Source organism: Trichosurus vulpecula, chromosome 2, assembly GCF_011100635.1.
Source record: "Trichosurus vulpecula isolate mTriVul1 chromosome 2, mTriVul1.pri, whole genome shotgun sequence".
In the NCBI taxonomy this organism is placed as follows: Eukaryota; Metazoa; Chordata; class Mammalia; order Diprotodontia; family Phalangeridae; genus Trichosurus; species Trichosurus vulpecula.
The window spans coordinates 3,516,169-3,539,240 of NC_050574.1; the positions used below are offsets into that span (position 1 = coordinate 3,516,169).

The window sequence follows — 23,072 nt, forward strand, 5'->3', positions numbered from 1 at the left end:
GCCATTTATAAAAAGAACCGATCCTATTTTATTATTCCGGAATATGCACGTGTTAGCTGATCAACAAAAAGTGTAATGTGAAACAAGTATATTGCTAATGATCACAAACAGTCACTGGCTGATTCAAACTGATTGGGATAAAAAAAGGGCCCATCATCCATTTCCAGTCCATCTTCTGTTCTGCCCCAAAAGGGACTTTTCTCAAATACAGGTCTGATCATCTCACACAAACACACAAACACACACACACACACACACACACACACACACACACACACACACTTCTAAGAGCTCCCTGGTGCGTGCAAGGTCAAATACAAAATGCTCTATTTGGCATTCGAAGCTTACCATGACCTAGTCTAATCCTCCCTTTCCAGGCTTCTTTCAAAAAGCGGCAGTCTGAAAGGCTAAGAAATATGCTATCAGAAAAAAAAAATGGAGTCAGTTATGTTTTCCAAGAAAGACCCCTGTGGACACTGTTCACAACAGCTCTGTGAGGTAGGTGCTGTTGCTATATGTGTTTCACCATTGAGGGACCTGAGTCGAGCAGTGATTAAGTGACTTGCCTAGGATCACACAGCTAGTACAGTGTGTGGCTGGATTTGAACTCAGATCTTGCAGACTCCAGGCCCAGGATTCTTTTTCCCACAGAATCAGCATTCCCTAATTAGAAGTTGTCTTACCCTACCCTCCAAAATGCCCCCCAAGAAAAGAATCATAAAAGCATTTCTTAAAATGCCCAGAAGGGAACAGAAGGACTGTGGGAAAGTTATCTAGACAAGCCAAAGAGCTTTGAAAGGACACATTGAAATCATCACATGCTTTTTAAAGCCTGGGGAACTTAATCCTGATTCATGATTTCACCTAGAAGCAATCCAGTTTGTTTTCTGCTTTGTTTACAGAAATGCTTCCTTTTGGGGGAGGGGCAATTCCTTAAATTCAACATAAATTTTAATTCCTTTCAAAACTTAGCTCAGAGGTACCATTTTCAGCAAGTTTTTCTGCTCCCCCAACAGCTGTGAGACTACCTTCTATTTACCCTTTGTGGGTATTGTAAACAGCCAGGTGACCCAATGAATAGAGAGCTCAGTCTGGACTCAGGAGGAACGGAGTGTGTGTGTGTGTGTGTGTGTGTGTATGTGGGGGTGGGATGTAATCCTAGGAAAGTCATTGTTTAGCCTCTGTCTTCCTCAGTTTCTCTGTCTGTAAGAGGGTGGATGGTAATAACAGCGCCTCTCACAGTTGTGAGGACAAGTCAATCCTTAAACAATTATTAAGGCCCTGTGCTGAGCCATGGGATGACAACAAGAGGCAAAAGACAGTCCCTGCCCCAAGGCAGGGCAGTAGCTAGAGTACTTTGGGTGTGGGGAGCAACCAGAGGAAATGCCCAGGGATCAGGTGTCTTGTTAGTGGGACTGTCAGGAGGCTTGGATTGAAGGTTTGAAAAGACTGGAAAGCAAGGTGGGGATAGGTCCGGAGGGCTCTGAACACCGACATAGGGCTTTTCATTTGGTCCCAGAGGTGGCACAGACATGCTAGAGGTGACTGCACAGAGCAGTGACCAGGCCACAGCTGCCCTTTCTAAAGTGGCCGAAGGGATGGTGTGGACTGAGTGGTCTGGAGCCAGGCAGCCCCTCCAGCAGGCTGTGGCAGGTGGGGAAGGCTGAGGTTGGGGGGCACACAAGGGGGGATACTGCCCTCTCAGAGACAGGGGGCCTTAGATGGGAGAGGTGAAATCCACAGCTTGGCCACAATCTGATAAGGGAGCAGAGCTGGCAGGCTGGGCTGGCACCTCGGGCCTGAGCCCCAGGGGCAGCAGGGCAAAGCTGCCCTGGACAGGATGAAGGAAGGCAGTGGGGAGGAGGCACCAAGGGAAAGAGAATGAGCTCCATTTGGTTTGGTCGTGCCCGGTCCGTTCTTGCAGTTCGACGTGTCCCAAAGGAAGCTTAGGTGGAGCGAGCTCGATTTGTCAAGTTAAATGAGAGGCAAGATCCTCAGGAGGGTGTTTCTAGTCATTCTTCGGGAACATCTGACTTTCCATGACACATTGGGGGTTCTCTTGGCAAAGATAATGCAGTGGTTTGCCATTTCATTCTCCAGCTCATTTTACAGATGAGGAAACTGAGGCAAACAGGGTGAAGTGACTTGCTAGGAAGTGTCTGAGGCCAGATTTGAACTCAGAGAGATGAGTCTTCCTGATTCCAAGCCCTGAGTTCTGTACACTATGGTGCCACCTAGCAGCCCCTAAGTGTTTGTGTGGTCTGGTAGTGATCAGTTAGCATTTATTAAGTACCCACCATGTGCCAAATACTGTACTAAGGGTTAGGGTTAGGATTCAGAGACAGAAATGGAAAGAAGGTCCTTGCCCTCAAGGAGCTTACTATCTGATGGAAAAAGGAAGCTGAAAAGGGAGGGAGGGGGCAGAGGAACCCCCATACACTGGAGAGGGGAGGAGTCAGTCAGAGGAGTCCCAAGGTCTGGAGCCAAGTGAGAAATGAGGAGATGTGGGGATCAGAGTCCATGGCCCCACCTGTGTTGTTGAGGGATGGATGAGGGAAGATTGAGAAGGAAAGAGGTTTGGAAAAGCTTCTGTCAGGACTGAGAACCAATTACCAATCATTGAGAGGATGGCCTTAGAGTGCAAGGCCACACTATGAATAAATGTGATGAACCGAAGAATTATGACTCCAACCTGGGAGGTGATGAGGATATCCAGGTAACTGCACCATAAACTTGTGAACCAAAACAAGGTTATTCAGTTGGGTAGGAGGGTGGCTCTCGCACTGCATTTAGGGAGGATGCAGTGTTTTTATGGGACCACACAGGAGTGGGAGGGAATGGGGTAAATGGGGTAAAATCTGGTTGAACAAGGTCCCTGTTGCTGGGGCTCCAGACTTATCTGGTGCAGCAACCCACTGACCCAGTTTCTGGGTTAGGACTGTTAAGCCTGAAAATTTAGTTGAAGGAAACAACAGAGCTAGGTGATAGAAAAATCCATGTTGTTTATTATTTTCCCTTAAAGCATAGCTAAGCTAGCTTACTTGTACGTACAAGGAGTCAGAGCATAAGCTCTGGCTGCCTGAACAAAGCAATGAGAAAACTTATATACGTTATTTTAGCAGAGCTAGCAAGCCTGTATGACCTCATTTTTATGACCCCCATGTATGTTTAACCATGGTACAAGAAGAGGATTTTCCTTAATGGAATAGGGTTGTAAAGAATGTTGACAAAGGTCAGTTAAAGTATATACCCGTAGAATATTAAGTGAAATGGTCTTCTCGGGATTAGGGTCTCATCCTTTAATGGCTAACGGGAAGGAATGTCCTTAGGTCAGTCTGATCTGGCCTTGTTGAATGAGCAAACTTTAGAGAACAAAGAAGCCCAGGTCCTGGATCTTCTTCCAGTTACTCATTAATTCAGGCTCTGGGTCTGGATGAAATTAAAAATGATATAAAATAGTATAATATTTTCCACAGGACTTTATGCATAACAGATTGGGGGATTGGGTGGCAGGGTTGGCTGTTTCCCAGAACAGGTCCACAACATGATAATGTAACATGTTCCTATTTTGAATTTCTTGCATTACAAATGATGTTGGGTGTGAAAATACTCCTGAGACTACCATGTATGTTTTCCATGAGTTACCTTACTATATAGTTACAGGGGACACAGAGTAAGCCTATTTGCCGAAAGGAACCAATCAGAAGCCTGCAGTGAGCCAAGTCTTACTGACTCCCAGAGGCCTTTGCTGACGTTCACTGGCTGACCTTGCTGAGCTGTGCCCCTCAAATTGGCTTAAGCCAGCCTTTTGGTCAGCTGTTCTTGCAAAACTTCCTCCTTCTTGGTCCCACCCATTCCTGGAAAGGACTGTCTTTTCTCTACCATAACCTCTCCCTGTTGTGGTTTTCAACCATAAGTTGCCTGTGCCCTTCCTGGGCTGGGGGCTCCAATGTATCTTTGGATTTGGAGGTGGGGGATTTTTCCCTTTTAATAAATAATTTTGTTCCAAATCAACCAGAACTTCTCTATTTTTGAGGAGTGGGTTTTTCACATTGACATTGGGGACTGCAGACCCATATGTGTAAAAAAGATTCTTAAACAAGAATAATTCTCCAAATGGAGTAGCCCTGGATCCACAAGACCCTAGTGAAAGGAAAGGCCTGGAAATTCTTGGAAATCCTGAAAAGTGTGAAATAATCAGCAAATTCCGGAATTGTTCAGATAGAAAAATAAAGGAAGTTAAACATGAAATATGGACAACAAATCGTGCATAAAGCAGATCTTTAAAGAAGAAATCAAAATGACAAAGTGAAAAAATAGTTTTATCCACATGATAGAGAATTGCTCCCAGATAATAGAATGTTTGTTAAAGTGAATTATGTTACTATGAGGAAAATGGAAGAAAAGGAAAGGGAAGAGCATCACCAAGCACATTGACCTCACACGTGTTCAACTTGGAGCAGGTTGGAGAACTAGATGACCCTTTCCAAGTATTGGAGTATTTTCAGATCTGCCCAAGCTCTCCCATATATCACACATCTGTCTGTCTCTTAACTCTTGTTCTCCCAGGTTCCAGAGATCAAGGGGTATGTTTAGATCATTTATTTTTGATAAAGATACTGTCAATGTCTTTCTTGTGAATTAGCTTAAGCCCCAACCCTAGTTAATAAAATACTGGATTTTTAATAAAGGGGCCCTCCTTTCCCCTATCATAGTTACTCTTATTTTCATATAAATAAATGTGAAAATTAAGTATGCCATTAAAAAGTGAAAGCAATTATAAAACAAAGACATAAGATGTTTTGGCCATGACACATCATATCTAGAGTCACCTCAAGCCCTCAACATAACAATCGATAACTCTTCTTCATTTAGTTAGAAACAGTCTCATACCAATCAGTTCCATTCAGAATTGGGTTGAAATCTCTTTAAGAATCCTCTTCATGTTTTCATCTAGCTAAGATTATTTCTGACTTGTAGGAAATTAACTATATTATTCCCTTTTTTAAATTCTCTCTTCATTGGTCATAGGATTGTTTTATCCCCACAATACAGAGTACTTGCTAGCTTCTCACAAACTCTTCCTAGAATTTTCTTAGCATATCACTTACAACAGTTCAAATGAAGAAGAAATTTCATGTCACCTTTTCTCTTTTCCCTACACAGATCTTCATACTCTCCTGATAGAACATATACCTTCCCTCTGATTCTCTAGGAACTAGCATTTCATAGTATGACATTTCTCAACTATATTCCACCTGAAAATATAAAATGATTTCTTTAAACTTTTAATAACTATGGATGGTTTCAAGTATTGGCTCTGAGATTCATCAAAGCTATGACCTATGGGCAAATCCCATCTCTGTTTAAGTTTCCTCCTGTCAGTTGATTATGGTTGGAGTAGATGAAATCTGAAATCTTTTTTTTGCTCTAAGTCTTATGGCTTTTGTTGGTTTAGGAGTTGGTGACATTCAAGGATGTGACTGCAGATTTTACCCAGGAAAACAGGCACCTCTTGGCCCATTCTCAGAAAGAGCTTGACAGGAATGTCATGGCAGAGAAATCCCAGAACATGCTCTCCCTACGTAAGGAACTCTCTTTTTCCTGGTAACTGATTCTGCCGTTAAAGGAGTGTCTTAATTCCTTCCCTAGTGTACAGGGTTTTGAGAATTTATCAGTTCTTAGAAAGACAAAAGCGCCGGTCTGCAGTGCTTGAGACAGGATCCTTCCACTGCCTACTTTTCCTAGAATTTCCCTCTATTCCTCTATTTTCTCTATTTGTCTATTTTTCTGCATTTTCCTCTGTTTTTAGCTAGACTTATATTTCAGTTTTAAATTGGTTTACGTGTGATGAATGGACCAGAAACGTAAATAATGAAGATGCTGATTTATAAAAGTCTACTGACCATATCAAGTAACAAATAAATGTTACTATATTTTTTTAAAGTCTTTGCATTGTGTTATAGGAAGCTCCTGAAGCTCTTTTCTTACCAGTTCTAAGTAGCTTCAAGTCAAAGATCAAAGCAATGCTGCAGAATCTTCTATTTGGAACTACTCTCAGAGGTTCTGTGTAGTCTAATCTCTACCTGGACATGAATTTTGTCTGCAAAATCTCTGAAAACTGATCATGCAGCTTTTCAGCAGTGAAGGAACCACCCCAACCCCCACCTCCCAAAGCAACCCTGTCCTCTTTGGGATGCATCTGGCCTTTCATAGGTTTTTGTTAACAAGCATAAATTTGTAGTTCACATCTCCAAGTCCTGCCTAACATAGCAGGTTTTTCCTCATTCTTTCTTCCTGCTTCTCCCATATTCCTGCAAAATTTCCATGTGGGTAATAATTAGAACAGAGTTCTTGGTAAATGTCCAATTTTTCAGTGGAATGTGAGGCTAAGTTCTCTGCTGAGAGGGTGGAGTGGGGAGCAAGACATAAGGAAATTTTTGGTGGGGAGTGAATAGATGTGGAGAGTTGCAGTGGTATGTGGGATAGTGAGGTGCCAAAGGATTGCCTTGGGGGTCCAGCAGAAATTCTGTAACCTAAATCTGTAGTGGGCCCAGTTTCAGGATTCTCTCTGTCTCCATTCCGCATCACATGAGTAGGACTGAAGACCACTACCTTACTTGGAAGTAATTCAAGGCTAAGGCTTGCATAAGCCATCAGCCCAAGTTCTTTCTTATCTGTGTGGCCCATTCTTTCTCTGATTCTTGGAGAATCATTGTCCAGATTCATGTAGGTGACCTTCACTTTAGAGAGATGGAAGGTAGAGACTTCCATTTGTGCCATAGTACAAGACTCTCCAGGAACTTAGAACCCTTTGTGATCCCCCTTATGTGTTCTAGTCAAGTCTGATGAGGGTTAGAACAAGACAAAGGTCATTCTTTGTAGGTGATAAGGTTCCAGAAGTAGAAACCAGGCTAAGGCTAAAACATGCATGGAGATGGTTTGAGAATAAGCAGCAAATCCTGGAACTTACTCTTAGCTTATCCAGATAAAGGAGATTGTTTTGGTATGGAAATACTTTTAGTTCGGTTTCGACCTGCCCTCCAGCAGCCACCGCTGCCTCCACCTCTGCCGCAGGCCTGTGCTCCTGCTCCTGTCTTCCTGCCCTCTGGTTTCTTATGTAGAAACTGCCTGAGTCCTAGAAGGGGAGGCTAGGGGAGCAGCTTGCCCAGCATGGAGGGACTTGAGAACCACTTGAGTGCCTTTCTTCTGAGAAGTTCAAGGTGTTTTACAGAACCTGTCTGCTGTACAGGTCGTATTTCTCACATCCCTGTGAGCTATGGCTGCCACCCGAAAAAAATTGGTTATAGTTGGTGATGGTGCATGTGGGAAGACGTGCTTGCTGATTGTACTTAGTAAAGACCGGTTCCCTGAAGTTTATGTGCCCACAGTGTTTGAAAATTATGTAGCAGATATTGAAGTGAATGGAAAACAGGTGGAGTTGGCTTTGTGGGACACAGCTGGTCAAGAAGATTCTGATCGCCTTAGACCTCTTTCCTACTCAGATACTGATGTTATACTTATGTGTTTTTCCATTGATAGCCCTGAGGGTTTAGAAAACATCCCAGAGAAGTGGACCCAGAGGTGGAGCATTTCTGCCCCAATGTGCCCATTATTCTTGTTGGGAACAAGAAGGATCTTCGAAGTGATGAACACACAAGATGAGAGCTGGCCAAGATGAAGCGGGAGCCAGTGAAACCTGAAGAAGGCAGAGATATGGCAAATCGGATTGGTGCATTTGGTTATATGGAGTGTTCAGCAAAGACCAAAGATGGTGTGAGGGAGGTTTTTGAAATGGCCATGAGGGCAGTTTTACAAGCCAGACGTGGAAAGAAAAAATCTGAGTGCCTTGTCTTGTAAACACAGTGGAAAGCCCAGGCCCTCACTTGGTTAATTTTTGAAATGCTGTTTATTAATCTTAGGGTATGATTACTGGCCTTTTTCATTTATCTATAATTTACTTTAAGAGATTTCTAAATTAGAAATCATCTTGCTAGCAATATTTAGAAGCCAACCATGATTGTTTAATGACAGTCTGTGTCCCAACACATCTGTGCACACCAGGGTCTCTCTGATGTTACTCTTCATAAGCTTCTTCATTCTCCCAACCAGCCCATCTGGCACTAATTCAAGGGAATTCTTAACTTCTTGCTTCTTTCTAGAAAGAGAAAAGGTGATAACTTTTGGGAATTGGGCTTTAACTATTTTTATACCTCATATGTCCTGTTGCTGTTAGCTGCAAGGCCCACTTCAGAGCAGGACCCTCTTCTAAGGCTTTTTTTGGTATAGCTCTGGGGTATTATTCAATTGCTTGAAAATGGGACCCAGCCAGAGATGGCAAGTTCCCATACAGCTGTGGCAAAGCTACAGTTCTGTGGTTTCGTATTAGTTTCCTTAGAGTTACTGTGTAATTAGGGCCACTTAATGTATGTTACCAAAAAATAAATATATCTACCCCAGCTTAGATGTAGCATTTTTTGTATAATTGGATTTCCTAATACTTGTTATCTCTACAGAAGGTCTCTTTGGTTTTTTTTTTTTAAAGAAAGTACATTTGAACATAAAGTCAGATAGAAAAACATTTGAAATCCCTTTTTGTCATTTTCTCCAGTGAATGACAGCCATTAGCAGTTCCTTTTCTGTACAACATAGCCCAGTGTCCACCCCTGTCTCCTGGAGCTGGCGTCAGTGAATGGGGAATTGGTTTTACCCCAAGGCAGTGCCATGGTTCAGAGTGATTGGTCTGAACACAAGTTGCAGCATCTTGGTCTATATAATGTTTCTTTATTTCTTACTCTTACAGTGGTGACTCCCCATAATCTTCTGTGGGAACTTGTTACCCATTCTCTTTGTTGGTGGCCAAAGTCCTCCTTGGAACTTCTCATTCCTCTCCAGCTGACTAAACTTTTTTTCTGTATCAGTTAATTTTTTCCAACTACTAATAGAATGAAGGCAGTTTTCTAAAAAAAAGGAAATACTTTAAGTTCAACAAGACACATATATGAATACAAAGAGAGAGGAGAATGGCAGTTTGTGAAGGAAAGAAAGAATCAAAATCACAATGACAGTGGTAATAGCTAACAATTAGATGGGCCTACTGTGCGCCAAGAGCTTTACACATATTCTCTCCTTTGATCCTCACAACAACCCTGGGAAGTAGCTGTTATCATTCCGCTCATTTTACCGGAAAATTGAGGCAGAGAAGTACTGTGATTTTCCCAGTGTCACACAGTGTTTGAGGCTGAATTTGAATTCAAGTCTGCCTGACTCCTAGATCATCGGTCTATCCACCAGGCCACCTAATTGTCTCATGGGGCGGAAACAAGTTACTCCTCTTGAGGATGCTTCAGCTAGGGGAAATTTCAAAAATGAGACTCTTGAGACAGTGTTACAACCAGTCATCTGGGACTGGGATCAAAAGAAGACAAGGTCTGGTGAGTGGTGGACGTCCTGCCATTTCAACTATAGATGACTAGTGTTGATCCCATTCCCTTCCCCCCACCTACCTACTTTTTCCTTCTAAAGATAAAGACCATAGCAAAGAGGAAAGATGATAAGAGGGATATGATGGACAAAAGAAAACTAATTGTCATAAATAAGAATGCAGTAAATTCCCCCATAAAAATGAGGGTGATAGCACAATCCACAACATGTGTGTAAGAAACAGCCTTGATACAAAGATTCCCCCAGCATTAAAAATGGAGGGATGTTCTCTAATACAGTTTGGAATTCTGCCCCCAAAGTCATTCAGCTGTGTGTCCTTTAAATCGGCAATAACCACAAGTAGACCTATAAACTAAATAGATCCAAGAAAGAGGAAAAAGGCACATTGGCACAACAAGAAATTATAGATCCTGGTTTTTGTTGTTCTGAAAAAGAAATTTGAAAGAAAGGTAATGCCCAAATGTTGGCCAGTGACTGAGGAAGTGATGGTCCAAGAAGACAATAGAATCTCATTGTTTCAGAAGAGAGGACAAAAGGCTCAGTTTCAGAGAAACCTGAGAAGAGTTCTCTGAACTGGCTTAGAGAGCAGTGAGCAGAACCAGGAGAATAGTTTGTGCTGTAACAACACACTGTTCAATGCAGTGAACAGCCACGACTGACTCCAGAACAGAGCAAGTCTTCCAAAACTTTTGTCCTTAGAAACCCTTTCAACAGCCATCACAAAAAATGTGTTGTGATCCTCACTGGTCATTTAATCTGATACTCAGAAATTTCTTTTAAATGTATGCGTAAAGGGCTTATAACAGTGACATTAATAATGTTTGCCCCCCCGCAAAGCTCCAAATTACTATTTACATTAGACTGTATTATAAAACATAAAAGTCAATCCCCTTTATAATTTTGAAAATTAAATTTAAAATGATAAATTTGTAAGTATAAAATAATTATGACAATTTCATGTTGGGCTTTCTCTAAGAATCAGCATAAATAAATAAATTTAAAAGCTACCATTTATATATGACCAAATACAGTCAGTGTTGATGTCAAGAACAGGAACAACAGATTGGCTGAGAAAGAGGATTTGGACCAACTAGTTTGGTCTGAGTTTGCTAGCAGGGAGTCTGACCCAAAGGAAGAAAGACTCCCCTAGTGATCAGAACTGAAGGTTTATATAGTATTAGGGAGTGAGGAATAGGATAGGGAGAAGGGGAGAAAGTGCTTGGTCAAGTTTCCTGTTGGGGGCACTTGAGGATGATTTGGGGCAATAACCCTTTTGCCCAGTTCCAGGGTTAGGGGTTTCTACATGACAAAATGTGGGGGTCTCGGCTGTCTCTTAAGAACAGGTTGCACAAGATACCCTGGCACATTCCATTTAGGGTTACTTGCATTGCAAGCACTAATGGGAGAGTGCAGACACATATGTGTGATCAAAATGGAGCAGTTCTCAAAGTGGAGTACCCTGGGCCCACACCAGGCACTGTACTCAGCATTTTAAAGTAATTAATTTGATTTTCTCAATAACCCTGAGATATAGGTGCTATTATGACCCCCATTTTACAGTTGAGGAAAGGGAGGTGAACAGAAATTAAATGACTTCCCAGAGTCACACAGCTGATAAGTTGCTGAGGGCAGACTTGAACTCAGGCCTTCCTGACTAACTCTATCTTTATCACCAGCTCATACAGTGAAATGGTCCCTTACACATGTATGAGGTGGGAAAATGGGAAGAGAATTTTACACACCCTCCTGGGGAGGGATGGAAATTTGCTTTTGTTCTTAGTTCCCTAACCCATCAACAGAATGAATTTAATTAGTATATACAAGATTTGTAGTGGATTAGTGTATGTTTTATCATTGGCTAATGACAAGGAATGTATTAATTGATAAATACACTTGAAGATAATGGCATATGTTGCTTCGATTTTACTTTTTTAAAACCACGTGCGTACATATATATATATATATACATACATACATATATATACACATACATATGCATATGCATATGTATAAAATAACCGTTTTGAGGGAAGATCTCTTTAACTTTCTTTTTTTCTACCTGGGAGCACTTGCGACATTCTCACAGAAACTACTTAAAGATGACCCAGGGAACCAACCAGCTCCTTTGAAAATCAGCTTCATAGTGGAATAGTAATATAAGTCGAAGATAAGGTCAAATCAGAAAATAGCCTTAACAGTTCATTAAAAACCAAAACAAAAAAACAGCATCTCCTGTCTACATATAATGTTTGTGATGATCCAGAATTTTTTTCAAGTTGGTGAAAGAAATGATTGTTTTGCTCTGATACTAATAACCAATTATTATTAGGATTAAGGTTTTCCCTTCCTATTCCCTCATTCAGAAACCAGCCCCCTTGCTGATAGATGAAATAGCCCAAATCCTTTGGGTACATGATTCTTGATTTTGGGTGGGACCCCACCCAACTAGAAAACCTTACAAACAGAATCCATTCTAGACAAATTCTTGCCGTTAAGAAATAAGCCTCTGTTTTTGGAACCTTTCATCAGAATTTAAAGCGACCCAGCTTATGAAGGAGAAAACCAACCAGATGTGAATTCTTTTCTCCAGATTGCTGGAGGCAGCTGAGTCTCATGATCAGGTCATGCTCTCAGCAGGAGGAGCTGAAGACATTTTGCCTACCTCCTCATTAATATGTCCAGCCTCTCACTAATTTTTAACTGATCAAAGTTGATTTCCACCCTCATGTATCACCACTACCCCTGCTTTTCTAAAGGCTTTTAAGCATTCAATGTTGGGGGCAGGTCTTTGGTTTCTGAGAGAACCACTGACCTTAGTTTATTGAAAATCCAGAAACTATGTCTCTTGGACTTTTCATTTGTCTCAATGGCATGTAATGTGAATACCTAGTGATCATGGATCATGATCAAGGAGCCTGCCATCTGTCCTGCAGGAACAAAAACATTTTAACATCTTGATCTGGTGATTTCATCACTGATGTGATTACAAATTAGCTGGTGAACACCTCTGTTGCAGTAACAGAAAGCAAATGAGGGTCTCTGTGTGCCTGTGACCATCCATTGGGAATCAATTTGCACACGGATGTCCAACATTTCAGGGATTTTCAAGACAATTTGATGACAGGTTGAGAAACTGAATATGTTGCTCTTAGAAGCACTCAGAGATTAGTGTTTAAACTGTTTGAACACCAAAACCATTGTATGCCTGGTCATGATTTTGGGGAATCACTGCAGAAAGAAACTGATTATGCTTCCATTATGTTGATTTATACCTAGTTTCTTCCAAACTGCTTTCTAGTTTTCCCAGCAACTTTTGTCAAATAATGATTTCTTTTCTTAAAAAGCTTTTATCTTTGTGTTTATCAATCATTAGATTACTATGGTTACTTAGTACTGTGTTTTATGTGCCCAATTTATGCCCCCCAAACACCACTCTGTTTATTATCCAGTACCATATTGTTTTGATGATGACCACTTTGTAATACAGTTTGAGATCTGATACTGCTAAGCCACCTTCCTTCACATTTTTTCATCGATTCCCTTGATAGTTTTGACCTCTTGTTCTTCCTAATGAATTCTGTTTTTTTCCAGCTCTATAAAATATTTTTTTGGTAATTTGATCAATGTGGCATTGAATAAGTAAATTAATTTAGGTAGAATTGTCACTTTTATTTATATTGGCTCAGCCTACCCATGGGAAGTTGATATTTCTCCAGTTGTTTAGACCTGTCTTTATTTATGTGAAAAGCATTTTTAATTGTGTTCATATAGTTCCTGGGTTTGTCTTAGCAGATACACTCCCAAGTATTTTATATTGTTTGCAGTTATTTTAAATGCTCTCTCTCTCTCTCTCTCTCTCTCTCCCTCTCTGTCTCTCTCCAAGGCAATTGGTATTAAGTGACTGAGTGACTTGCCTGGGTTCACACAGCCAGGAAGTGTCAAGTGTCTTAGGTTGGATTTGAACTCAGATCCTCCTGACTCCATTGTGCCACCTAGCTGCCACCAGAATTTCTCTATCTCTTCCTACTAGACTTTATGGTAAATATGTAAACATGCTGATGATTTATAGGGGTTTATTTTGTATCCTGCAACTTTGCTGAAGTTGTTCATTATTTCAACAAGCTTTTTAGTTGATTCTCTGGAGTGTAGGGTGTATTCAGGGAAGACTAGTGTCTCTGGTGTGAGGGCTGCCAAGTCCTTTTCAGGGCTGCTCCTCCACCTTTGATGTCTACATGATTCACCCCAAATTCCAAGAAGTAGTAGCATGTGCAGTGTCCACACCCCGGTAAACCATTTTGGCAGATGGGCTAAACCCAATTGAAGGTAACTGAGGGGTCTCAAACCCGTCAGTGAGTTAGGGGGTTGTCTACCCCTGGCACATGAACACTTCCCCTGATGGAATGGGTAGATGACAGCGATCTCTTCCATCAGCCATGAAGACGGCTGAAGCAGGTGATGTGGAATGCTTAGAGCTTGGTTGACATCAAAGACACCAAGGTCATCCCCTGCATCCTGAGTTATCACCAGTCATCTTGGTTTTGTCCTGCCACTGGACTTTGATGACTCTGGAAGAGAGAGAGTGAGGCTGATGACTTCACCCAATTCTGCCTTATTTAAATCCAATTTATGCATAAATCAAAAGACATCACCCATATCATTTAACCATTTTACCTATCTTTGAGAGCTGTAGTCACAGCCCTGCACACAGGCAGCCCAGGCCATAGAGTCATCTTCTCACTGGACTGGAGTAGCAGTGGGATTAAGCAGCCCCCTGGGTATATGAGCAGCCTTTTAAGGATCATACTACTCACCCACTGGTGTGATGAAGGGGCTAGAAAATGTGCCCCCAAAATTGTCTGCTTCACCTAGCCCTCACCTGCTTACCTCAACAAGCAGGGATCCTACTCTGTGGTTAACACACATACACACACACACATATAAAAACTTTTGCAAAGATGATTCCAGTCGCCATTGGCACATGGAATGTGCACATACTTATGGATGACATGAAATCCAATAGATGTGAAAGACAAAACAGCTCTTGTTGCAAGAGAACTCAGCAGGTATCACATCCAAATCACATCCCTGAAACAGGGATGGCAAATGAAGGCCAGCTTACTGAAGTCAGAGTTGGATACATGCTGTTTTGAAGTGGCCACAGTGAAGGGAGCGCCATGAAGCTGAGGCAGGTTTTGCAATCAAAACTAATCTAATCAACAAGCTTATGTGCCTACCAAAAGGAGTTAATGACAGGCTCATGACAATGTGATTGCCACTTGCAGAAAAGTGCCATGCCACCATCATCAGTGCATATGCTCCCACCAGGATGAACCCTGATGGGGTCAAAGAAAAAATTTATGAAGGCCTGAAGACCTTCATCACCAATATGCCAAAAGAGAACTACTAGCTTATAACTCTGGGTGAATTTATTGCAAGGGTAGGCACAAACTACCAGACATAACAGGGAGTTATTGGGAGGAATGGAGTCAGAAACAGCAACAGCAATGGTTACATACTAACTTGTGTATCTCATGACCTCATCACCAACACCATCTTCCATTTACTTAAAAGTAGTAAAACTTCATGGATGCACCCTCACAGCAACCATTGGCTTTTAATAGACTATGACACTGCAAGGAGAAGAGACAGACAGGATAAGAATGATGAAGCCAATGTGTGATGCAGAGAGCTGGACTGATCACAGACTTAGCCTCTCCAAGCTAAATATCTGCATTCAACAAAATGGCAACCCCAAGGCAACACTTAATGTTACCAGATTAGAGTGCTTCTCTGAGTAGGAACAGTTCATTGCTAACTTGGAGGGAAAGCCCAGCCAATACACAGATGACAACAGTGGGTCAGAAAAGGAGCAGGTAGTTTTCAGAGATTTGGTGTACAGCACTACATTTTGCTCATCTGAGTCAAAACACTCACAAACATCAAGACTGGTTTGATGAAAATCATGGAGAAATTCAGAAGCTGCCAAATACAAAATGAGAACAACACAGAATTTACAGCCGCATAGTTCGTCCATCTCTAAGAAGGCAGCATTTCACTACATCAAAAGTAAAGTACAAGTGAAGCTTAGAGAGATGCAGGATTCTTGGCTCAGTAAGAAGGCATTGAAATTTAGTTTTACACTGATAGTAACAATCTAAAGCACTTTTATGATTTCCTGAATACTGTTTATGGACCAAAGAGCTATGGTGCATCCCAACTACTCCGTGCTGATGGAGCCACACTGATTAATGATAAGGACATGATCCTGGAGGGATAGACTGAATACTTCAATAGTGTTTTCAACAGACCATTATCAATCAATACTGAAGCCATTGACCATTTACCTCAGGTTGAAGTCAATTCCTCCCTAGCTGAAATTGCAACTGAAGAAGAGGTTTTGAATGCCATCACACTCTTGTGTGGCAAAGTACCTGGTGCTGATTCTATTCCAGCAGAGTGTCCCACTACTCATACAAAAGCTGACTGAAGTTTTCCAGGTTATATGGTAAGAAGTTAAACCCCCAGGAGTTCAAAGATGCTTCCACTGTCCATCTCTACAAAGGAAATAGATTGTTCTGTGACTATCATGGGGGGGGGGAGGGGAGAATCTTGTCTCTTGGTCACTGCTGGCAAGATTCTTGCCAGAGTCCTCCTTAGGGCTCATCCTTCACCTGGAAGGTGATCACCTACCTGACAGCCAGTGTGGCTTCAGAAAGGACTGAGGGATGGACAATATGGTGTTTGTGGCCTGGCAACTCCAGAAAAAATGCTAGGAGCAGAACAGAAATCTGAACACAGTGTTCATCAATCTGACCAGGCCTTTTATACTGCCAGTCATGAGGGCTTGTGGAAAATTATGTCAGAATTTGGTTGCCCAGAGAAGTTCATAAGTATTTTATGTGAGTTCCATGATGGCATGCTTGACTGTGTTTCAGATAATGGACAATGCTCTCGTGGTTTCCCAGTCACCAGTGGAATGAAGCATGGCTATGTGCTTCCTCTCATGCTTTTTAGCTTGATGTTTTCAGCAATGTTGTCAGACTCCTTCAGCAAGGACAAAAATGGCATCAAAATCACCTACCACACTGATGGTAAATTATTGAACTTGAAAAGGCTACAGGCTAAGACTAAAATACAGGAAGAAGTACAGCACAGTTGTGTTCTATCACAATCATATACCACAACTTGTTTAGTCATTCCCCAGTTGATGGCCATCCCCTCAATTTCTTGTTATTTGCTACCACAAAGAGAGATGCTATAAATATTCTTGAACATATAGTTCTTTTCCTTTTTGCATGATCACCTTGGAAAATAGGCCTAATAGTTGTATTACTGAGTAGAAACACAGTTTTATAACTCTCTAGGCACAACTCTAGATTGCTCTCCAAATTGGTTAGATCAGTTCCTAGTTCCACCAACAGCGTATCAATGTCCCAAGTTTTCCATTTCCCCTTCAAAATTTTTCATTTTCCCCTTCTATCATTTTAACCAATCTGATAGGTGTGAGATGTTATCTCAATGTTGTTTTAATTTGCATTTCTCTAATCAATAGTGATTTAAAGCATTTTTAATATGACTATATATAGACTTGATACCCTTTTCATTTTTGATACTGATGTGGTATTAATGTGATTAAAGATCTTCCCTGCCCATTCAATAGGGCCTTTACTTACTAGGTTCAAAGCCCCAGGCCCACATCTTTTTGCAAATTAGATCATGAGAGGCATGAAGCGCTCTGGGCCCTAAGGAGAGGTGCTAAGACCAGACCCAATTGTATGTGCACTGAGTTCTAGCCAATCAGATGAGCATGAATCCAGCCAATCAGAGATTTGAGTTCTAGCCAGTTGGATCCTGGCTAGAACTGTATATGTGGAGAGCCCAGAGTGTGAGAGAAGCAGAATAGAGAAGTAGACATAAAGAAGACATTGAGGCAGCAGACATCAAGAGGGAGTTGAAGAGCAGACACTGACAGACAGCCAGCATTGAGAGAGACTGCAGAGAGAAAAGTGCAGACCACAGAGTTGCAAAGATCAAAGAGCTGAGAATCTACAGCATCAAGAGATTGGAGAACTGAGAATCCAGGAGACTGCAAGGACTCTGAGAACTGCAAGGGCTTTCAGAACTGTGGGAGAGGACACAGGCAAGCAGAAAGTTAGGATTTGTGAGTGATTGTTTACGGGAAGGCCCTAACAGGGGGGAAGGTTAAAGGATAACTTGGTTCCTTGCTATAATACTGTGTTATAATTGCCTTGTTGCTACATTGAGGTGGGCTTACTGATTTTGGAATATAATTATTGCTATACTGAATTAGAGTTATTTGTCCTGGTATTTGATACTCTGGTGTCTAAACAAATATTATACTTCCTCTGCTTTCTGCCTAGAGAGTTTTTCATATTTTGTGATTCCAAACCATTCAGGCATATTCATTAGGTCTCCTATGCTTCAATTATGCACATGCTTGTTTTTCCAGTGGAAAAATGTATTTGTAACAAAATCCAGCATTATTTACTTAATGTAGCATTAAAGAATTTTTAAGTTAAACTCATTGGACCCTCATCACCAACTCCTAAGGGATTCTTGATTCCCTAAGAGAGGATTAATAGTGCACAATGCTATTCACTTCCTGGCAGAATGATGGTGGACTCTAGGTCCAGAAAAAGAAATGATATTTTTAGACATGGGGAATGAAAAGATTTTTAAAATTGTGTTGATTAAAAGGATTTTTGTTTTCCTTTTCTTTTTTTATTTAGAGAACAGAGGCATTCAAAGATAAAATTTAAAAATAAAGAGATAATGGCTATCCTAAAAAAGTGATGTGCTATAACAGAATCTAATACCAAAAAAGGAGAATAGAAAAAAAAAGACAGGGCTGGTGCTCAAAATGGGGTCTTATTTACATCAAAAAAAAATTTTTAAAGATACTACCTGGGAAATTGTATTATGCTTAAGATAGAGAAATAATATGAATATTTAGTATCTCTGCAACAAATGTCATAATAATTAAAATTTGAATAGAGTATAAGAAAATGTGGATATAGCTGAAAATTATTACAAGACAACTGAAAAGAGTAAATCTGTTTCTCAGGTTAACATGAAATTTACAAAGAATGACCATATGACAGAGCATCAAAACTGGTCAAAATAGAAGAGCATGAAGATTACCTGAGCACAACAGAATAAAATTGTCATAAAAATGCATTTAAAGAAAGATTTGAAAGTAAAATGGAGAGCATCTGTCTAGTGCCATGGACAGAATAACCCAAATCACTAGGTTTGAGTTGTAATCTTTGCTGCAGGGACTTGAGTCAGGTCACTCAGCCATCCAGAGTGCATGATCTGATTTGTAAATTATAATAAGAACCCTCACCTTGTCAGGGTCTCAAGTTTGTTATGAGGGTCCAGTGTGACTGGACTGTGTGTGAAACTCTGTGTTAATTAAATCATCTTATTGATGTGAACTACTAACATTTAAAAATTATTGATTCTGTCCATTTCAGTTTAAAAACTTTTCTTTTTGGCAGGGTAAATTGAAAGTCAATCATTTTATTTTCTGCCAGCAGAAGAGGATATATTTATACATCTGTATGTGTTTGTTTCCAGGTTGCAGAGACCAGGTTTGATTTGAAGGAGACAAGTGAAAAACTGAAAATGACCTCATGGAAAGACTATACTGAAGACACTGGAGAGAAGAATTGTGAATGCAGTCCACATAGGAAAATTTTAAGAAAGAGTTCCAGTGTTGCTGAAGATAAGGGAATACATACTGAAGAGAAACCACATGAGTGTCATGAATGTGGTAAAACTTTTAGTGTATACTCTTCCCTTATTGTACATCATAGAATCCACACTGGAGAGAAACCTTATGAATGTAACAAATCTAGAAAGACTTTCAGACAGAGCTCTACTCCTGCTAAACACAAGAGGAGCAGTACTGGAGAACAATCTTACATATGTGATCAATGTGGAAAGAATTTCCGATGTTACTCCAAATTTGCTGAACATCAGAGAATCCACACTGGAGAGAAACCTTACGAATGTAATGAATGTGGAAAGGCTTTCACACAATACTCCAATCTTGTTAAACATCAGAAAATACATGCTGGAGAGAAACCTTATGAATGTAATGAATGTGGAAAGGCTTTCACACAGCACTCCAATCTTGCTAAACATCAGAGAATCCACACTGGAGAGAAACCTTATGAATGTAATGAATGTGGAAAGGCTTTCACACAGCACTCCAATCTTGCTAAACACCAGAGAATCCATGCTGGAGAGAAACCTTATGAATGCAATGAATGTGGAAAGGCTTTCACACAGAGCTCCAATCTTGCTAAACATCAGAGAATCCATACTGGAAGGAAACCTTATGAATGTAATAAACATAAAAAGACTTTCAGAGAGAGATCTTCTCCTGCTAAACATCAGAGAATCTACACTGGAGAACAATCTTACATATGTGATCAATGTGGAAAGAATTTCAGATGTTACTCCAAATTTGCTGAACATCAGAGAATCCACACTGGAGAGAAACCGTATAAATGTAATGAATGTGGAAAAGCTTTCACACAGCACTCCAATCTTGCTAAGCATCAGAGAATCCACGCTGGAGAGAAACCTTATAAATGTAATGAATGTGGAAAAGCTTTCACACAGCACTCCAACCTTGCTAAACATCAGAGAATCCACACTGGAGAAAAACCTTATGAATGTAATGAATGTGGAAAGGCTTTCACACAGAGCTCCAATCTTGCTAAACACCAGAGAATCCATGCTGGGGAGAAACCTTATGAATGTCATGCATGTGGTAAAGCTTTTAGTGCACACTTTTCCCTTATTAAACATCAGAGAATCCACACTAGAGGGAAACTTTATGAATGTAATAAAGATAGAAAGAATTTCAGAGAGAGATCTGCTCTTGCTAAACATCAGAGAATCCACACTGGAGAACAATCTTACATATGTAATCAATGTGGAAAGAATGTCCGATGTTACTCCAAATTTGCTGAACATCAGAGAATCCACACTGGAGAAAAACCTTATGAATGTAATGAATGTGGAAGGGCTTTCACACAGCACTCCAATCTTGCTAAACATCAGAGAATCCACGCTGGAGAGAAACCTTATGAATGTAATGAATGTGGAAAGGCTTTCACACAGCGCTCCAATCTTGCTAAACATCAGAGAATCCACACTGGAGAAAAACCTTTTGAATGTAATGAATGTGGAAAGGCTTTCACACAGAGCTCCAATCTTGCTAAACACCAGAGAATCCATGCTGGAGAGAAACCTTATGAATGCAATGAATGTGGAAAGGCTTTCACACAAAGCTCCAATCTTGCTAAACATCACAGAGTCCATATTGGAGGGAAACTTTGAGTGTCTGGAATGTGGTAAAGCTTTTAATGTACATTCTTCTCCAACTAGACATCAGAGAATTCATTCTAAAGGGAAAAAACTCATTGATATAATAAATGTGCAAAATCCTTCAGGCTAAAGTCATCCCTTATTTCTTGTCAGAAAATTTATAGCAGATAGAAATCACATCCCTGTAATGAATATGGAAAGGCAAACAAATGAAGTACAGACCTTGTTAGAAATCAGGAAATTCATCTTGGGAATAAGCTCTATATGGCTCAATGTGGAAAAGTCTGCAACTGAGATCATCTCTTGCTTTACATCAGAGCATACATAGTGGAGAGAAGACTTATGAATATGCTTAATGAGGACCTACCTTTCCCTGGAAAATGGAGGTTACCAGACATCACAATATTCACAATGGAAAGAAGTTTTATAAAAGCAATAATTGTGAGAAGGCATGGATGCAGAGCTAATGCTTGTGTGTTCAATGGAAAAATCTTGCTGGAGATAAAACTTATGAATCTAATTAGTGAGGGAAGGTCTCTTCCTATACAACAGATCTCATTAGACATTGCAAATTTTATACTGTGCATAAAGCCTGGAAAGTGGGTTGAATTTTTCTCTGAAATCCTAAGGTTTTTCTGTCTCCTCTCTAATATGCCATAACCTCTTCAGCCATTTCCCATTTGATTAGTACTCTATTTCATGATATTAACTGGCACAAAAAGTCCTAGTATAAATATTTTGGAATCTGTTGGATATTTATTTTTGTAATGATTTTTTTAGACTGCTAGGTGGCACAATAGAGGGCTTTCCCTGAATGCACAAGACCTAAGTTTAAATTCATTCCCTGATACTTACTGGCTGTGTGACCCTAGGTAAGTCACTTAACCTATTCCTGCTTGAGTTTCCCCATCTGCACAATGGGAATAGTAATAGCACCTACCAAATAACAAGTAGAATTATTTTTTTAAAAACCCTCAAAAGATTTACATGTACACTAATACAAAGTGAAGTGAGCAGAACCAGAACAGCAATACAATGATCCAAGACAATCCCAAAGAACTGTCATGAAAAATGTCATCCATCTCCAAAGAAAGAACTGATGTTGTCTGAATACAGATTGAAGCATGCTATCTTTCACTTTTTTTATTTGACTTACACAAAAAGACAGTTTTGGAAATTTTTTACATCGTTGCATATGTATAACTTCTATCAAATTGCTTACTATCTGAGGGAGGGCTAAGGGGAGGGAAGGATGGATAGAATTTGGAAGTCAGAACTTTAAAAAAAAAGTAAAAAATGTTTTAAAAAATTATTTTTATATGTAATTGGGAAGACAAAATAAAATACTATTTTTAAATGAAAGGCATTGTAGGTTGACCAGCAGTTTTTTAAATAAAGCATGTTTTAATGAAATTTTTTAAAAAGTTCATTGAGTTTAGAATGTCAAAATAAATTAGTATCATTTATTAACAATAAATGAGAGGCAGCTAGTTGACACAGTGAGTAGAGTACCAGCCCTGGAGTCAGGAAGACCTGAGTTCAAATCTGGCCTCAGATACTTGACACACTTACTAGCTGTGTGACCTTAGGCAAGTCACTTAACCCCAATTACCCTGCCTTCCCCCCTCCAAAAAAAAATAAATCTCTGGTTCAAAAAAAAAAAGCAATAGCACCTACTTCCAAGAGAAGATGGGATCAAATGAGACAATATACATCAGGTGCTTTGCAAGCATCAAACCGGTATATAAATGACAGCTATCTATTATCATTTCCCATTAGGTCCTAAGTGTCATAGTAAAGTCTGTGGTCTAAAAGGCATGGATAGTTTAATCATTTTTCTTTTTATTTAAGTTAATATTCAAAATGGCATAGATGAAAGCAGTGTGTTGTAATGGATAGGGAACAGGATTTAGAGTTGGAAAGACTTGGGTTCAAGTCCTGCCTCAGATGTTCTCTGTGCCTCAGTTTACTTATTGCTAAAATAAGGTTGGACGAAGTGGCTTCTGTAGTCCCTACAATTCTAAATCTGTGTTCTGATTAAAATTATGTTCATGTGTCTCTTTCCAAAAGTTCTTCCAGTATTCCAAGAAGGAAGCCTAGCAGGACCAAGTCTGAGACTATAGCAGAAAGTGGTGATCACTGAAACTCTTGTCCTACTTAAAAATAGAGCTTGTACACAACATGTGTGTGAGCTATCAACGAAAATAAGTATAGAAACTCTGTGTTCAACAAAGTCACCAAAGTGTGTCACCGAGCAAGGGATA

General features: G+C 40.2%; 1 protein-coding gene and 1 pseudogene across 1 annotated transcript; both read left to right on the plus strand.

Moving 5' to 3' along the window:
- Positions 1-7,279: 7,279 nt before the first annotated feature.
- On the plus strand, positions 7,280-8,318 carry LOC118835491 (annotated as a pseudogene).
- Positions 8,319-19,092: 10,774 nt separating this feature from the next.
- On the plus strand, positions 19,093-21,695 carry LOC118835495 (zinc finger protein 160-like). The gene has a single exon (XM_036742682.1). The coding sequence runs from the start codon at positions 19,093-19,095 to the stop codon at positions 20,818-20,820; it is 1,728 nt and encodes a 575-aa protein (XP_036598577.1). The 3' UTR covers positions 20,821-21,695.
- The last annotated feature ends 1,377 nt before the right edge of the window (positions 21,696-23,072 follow it).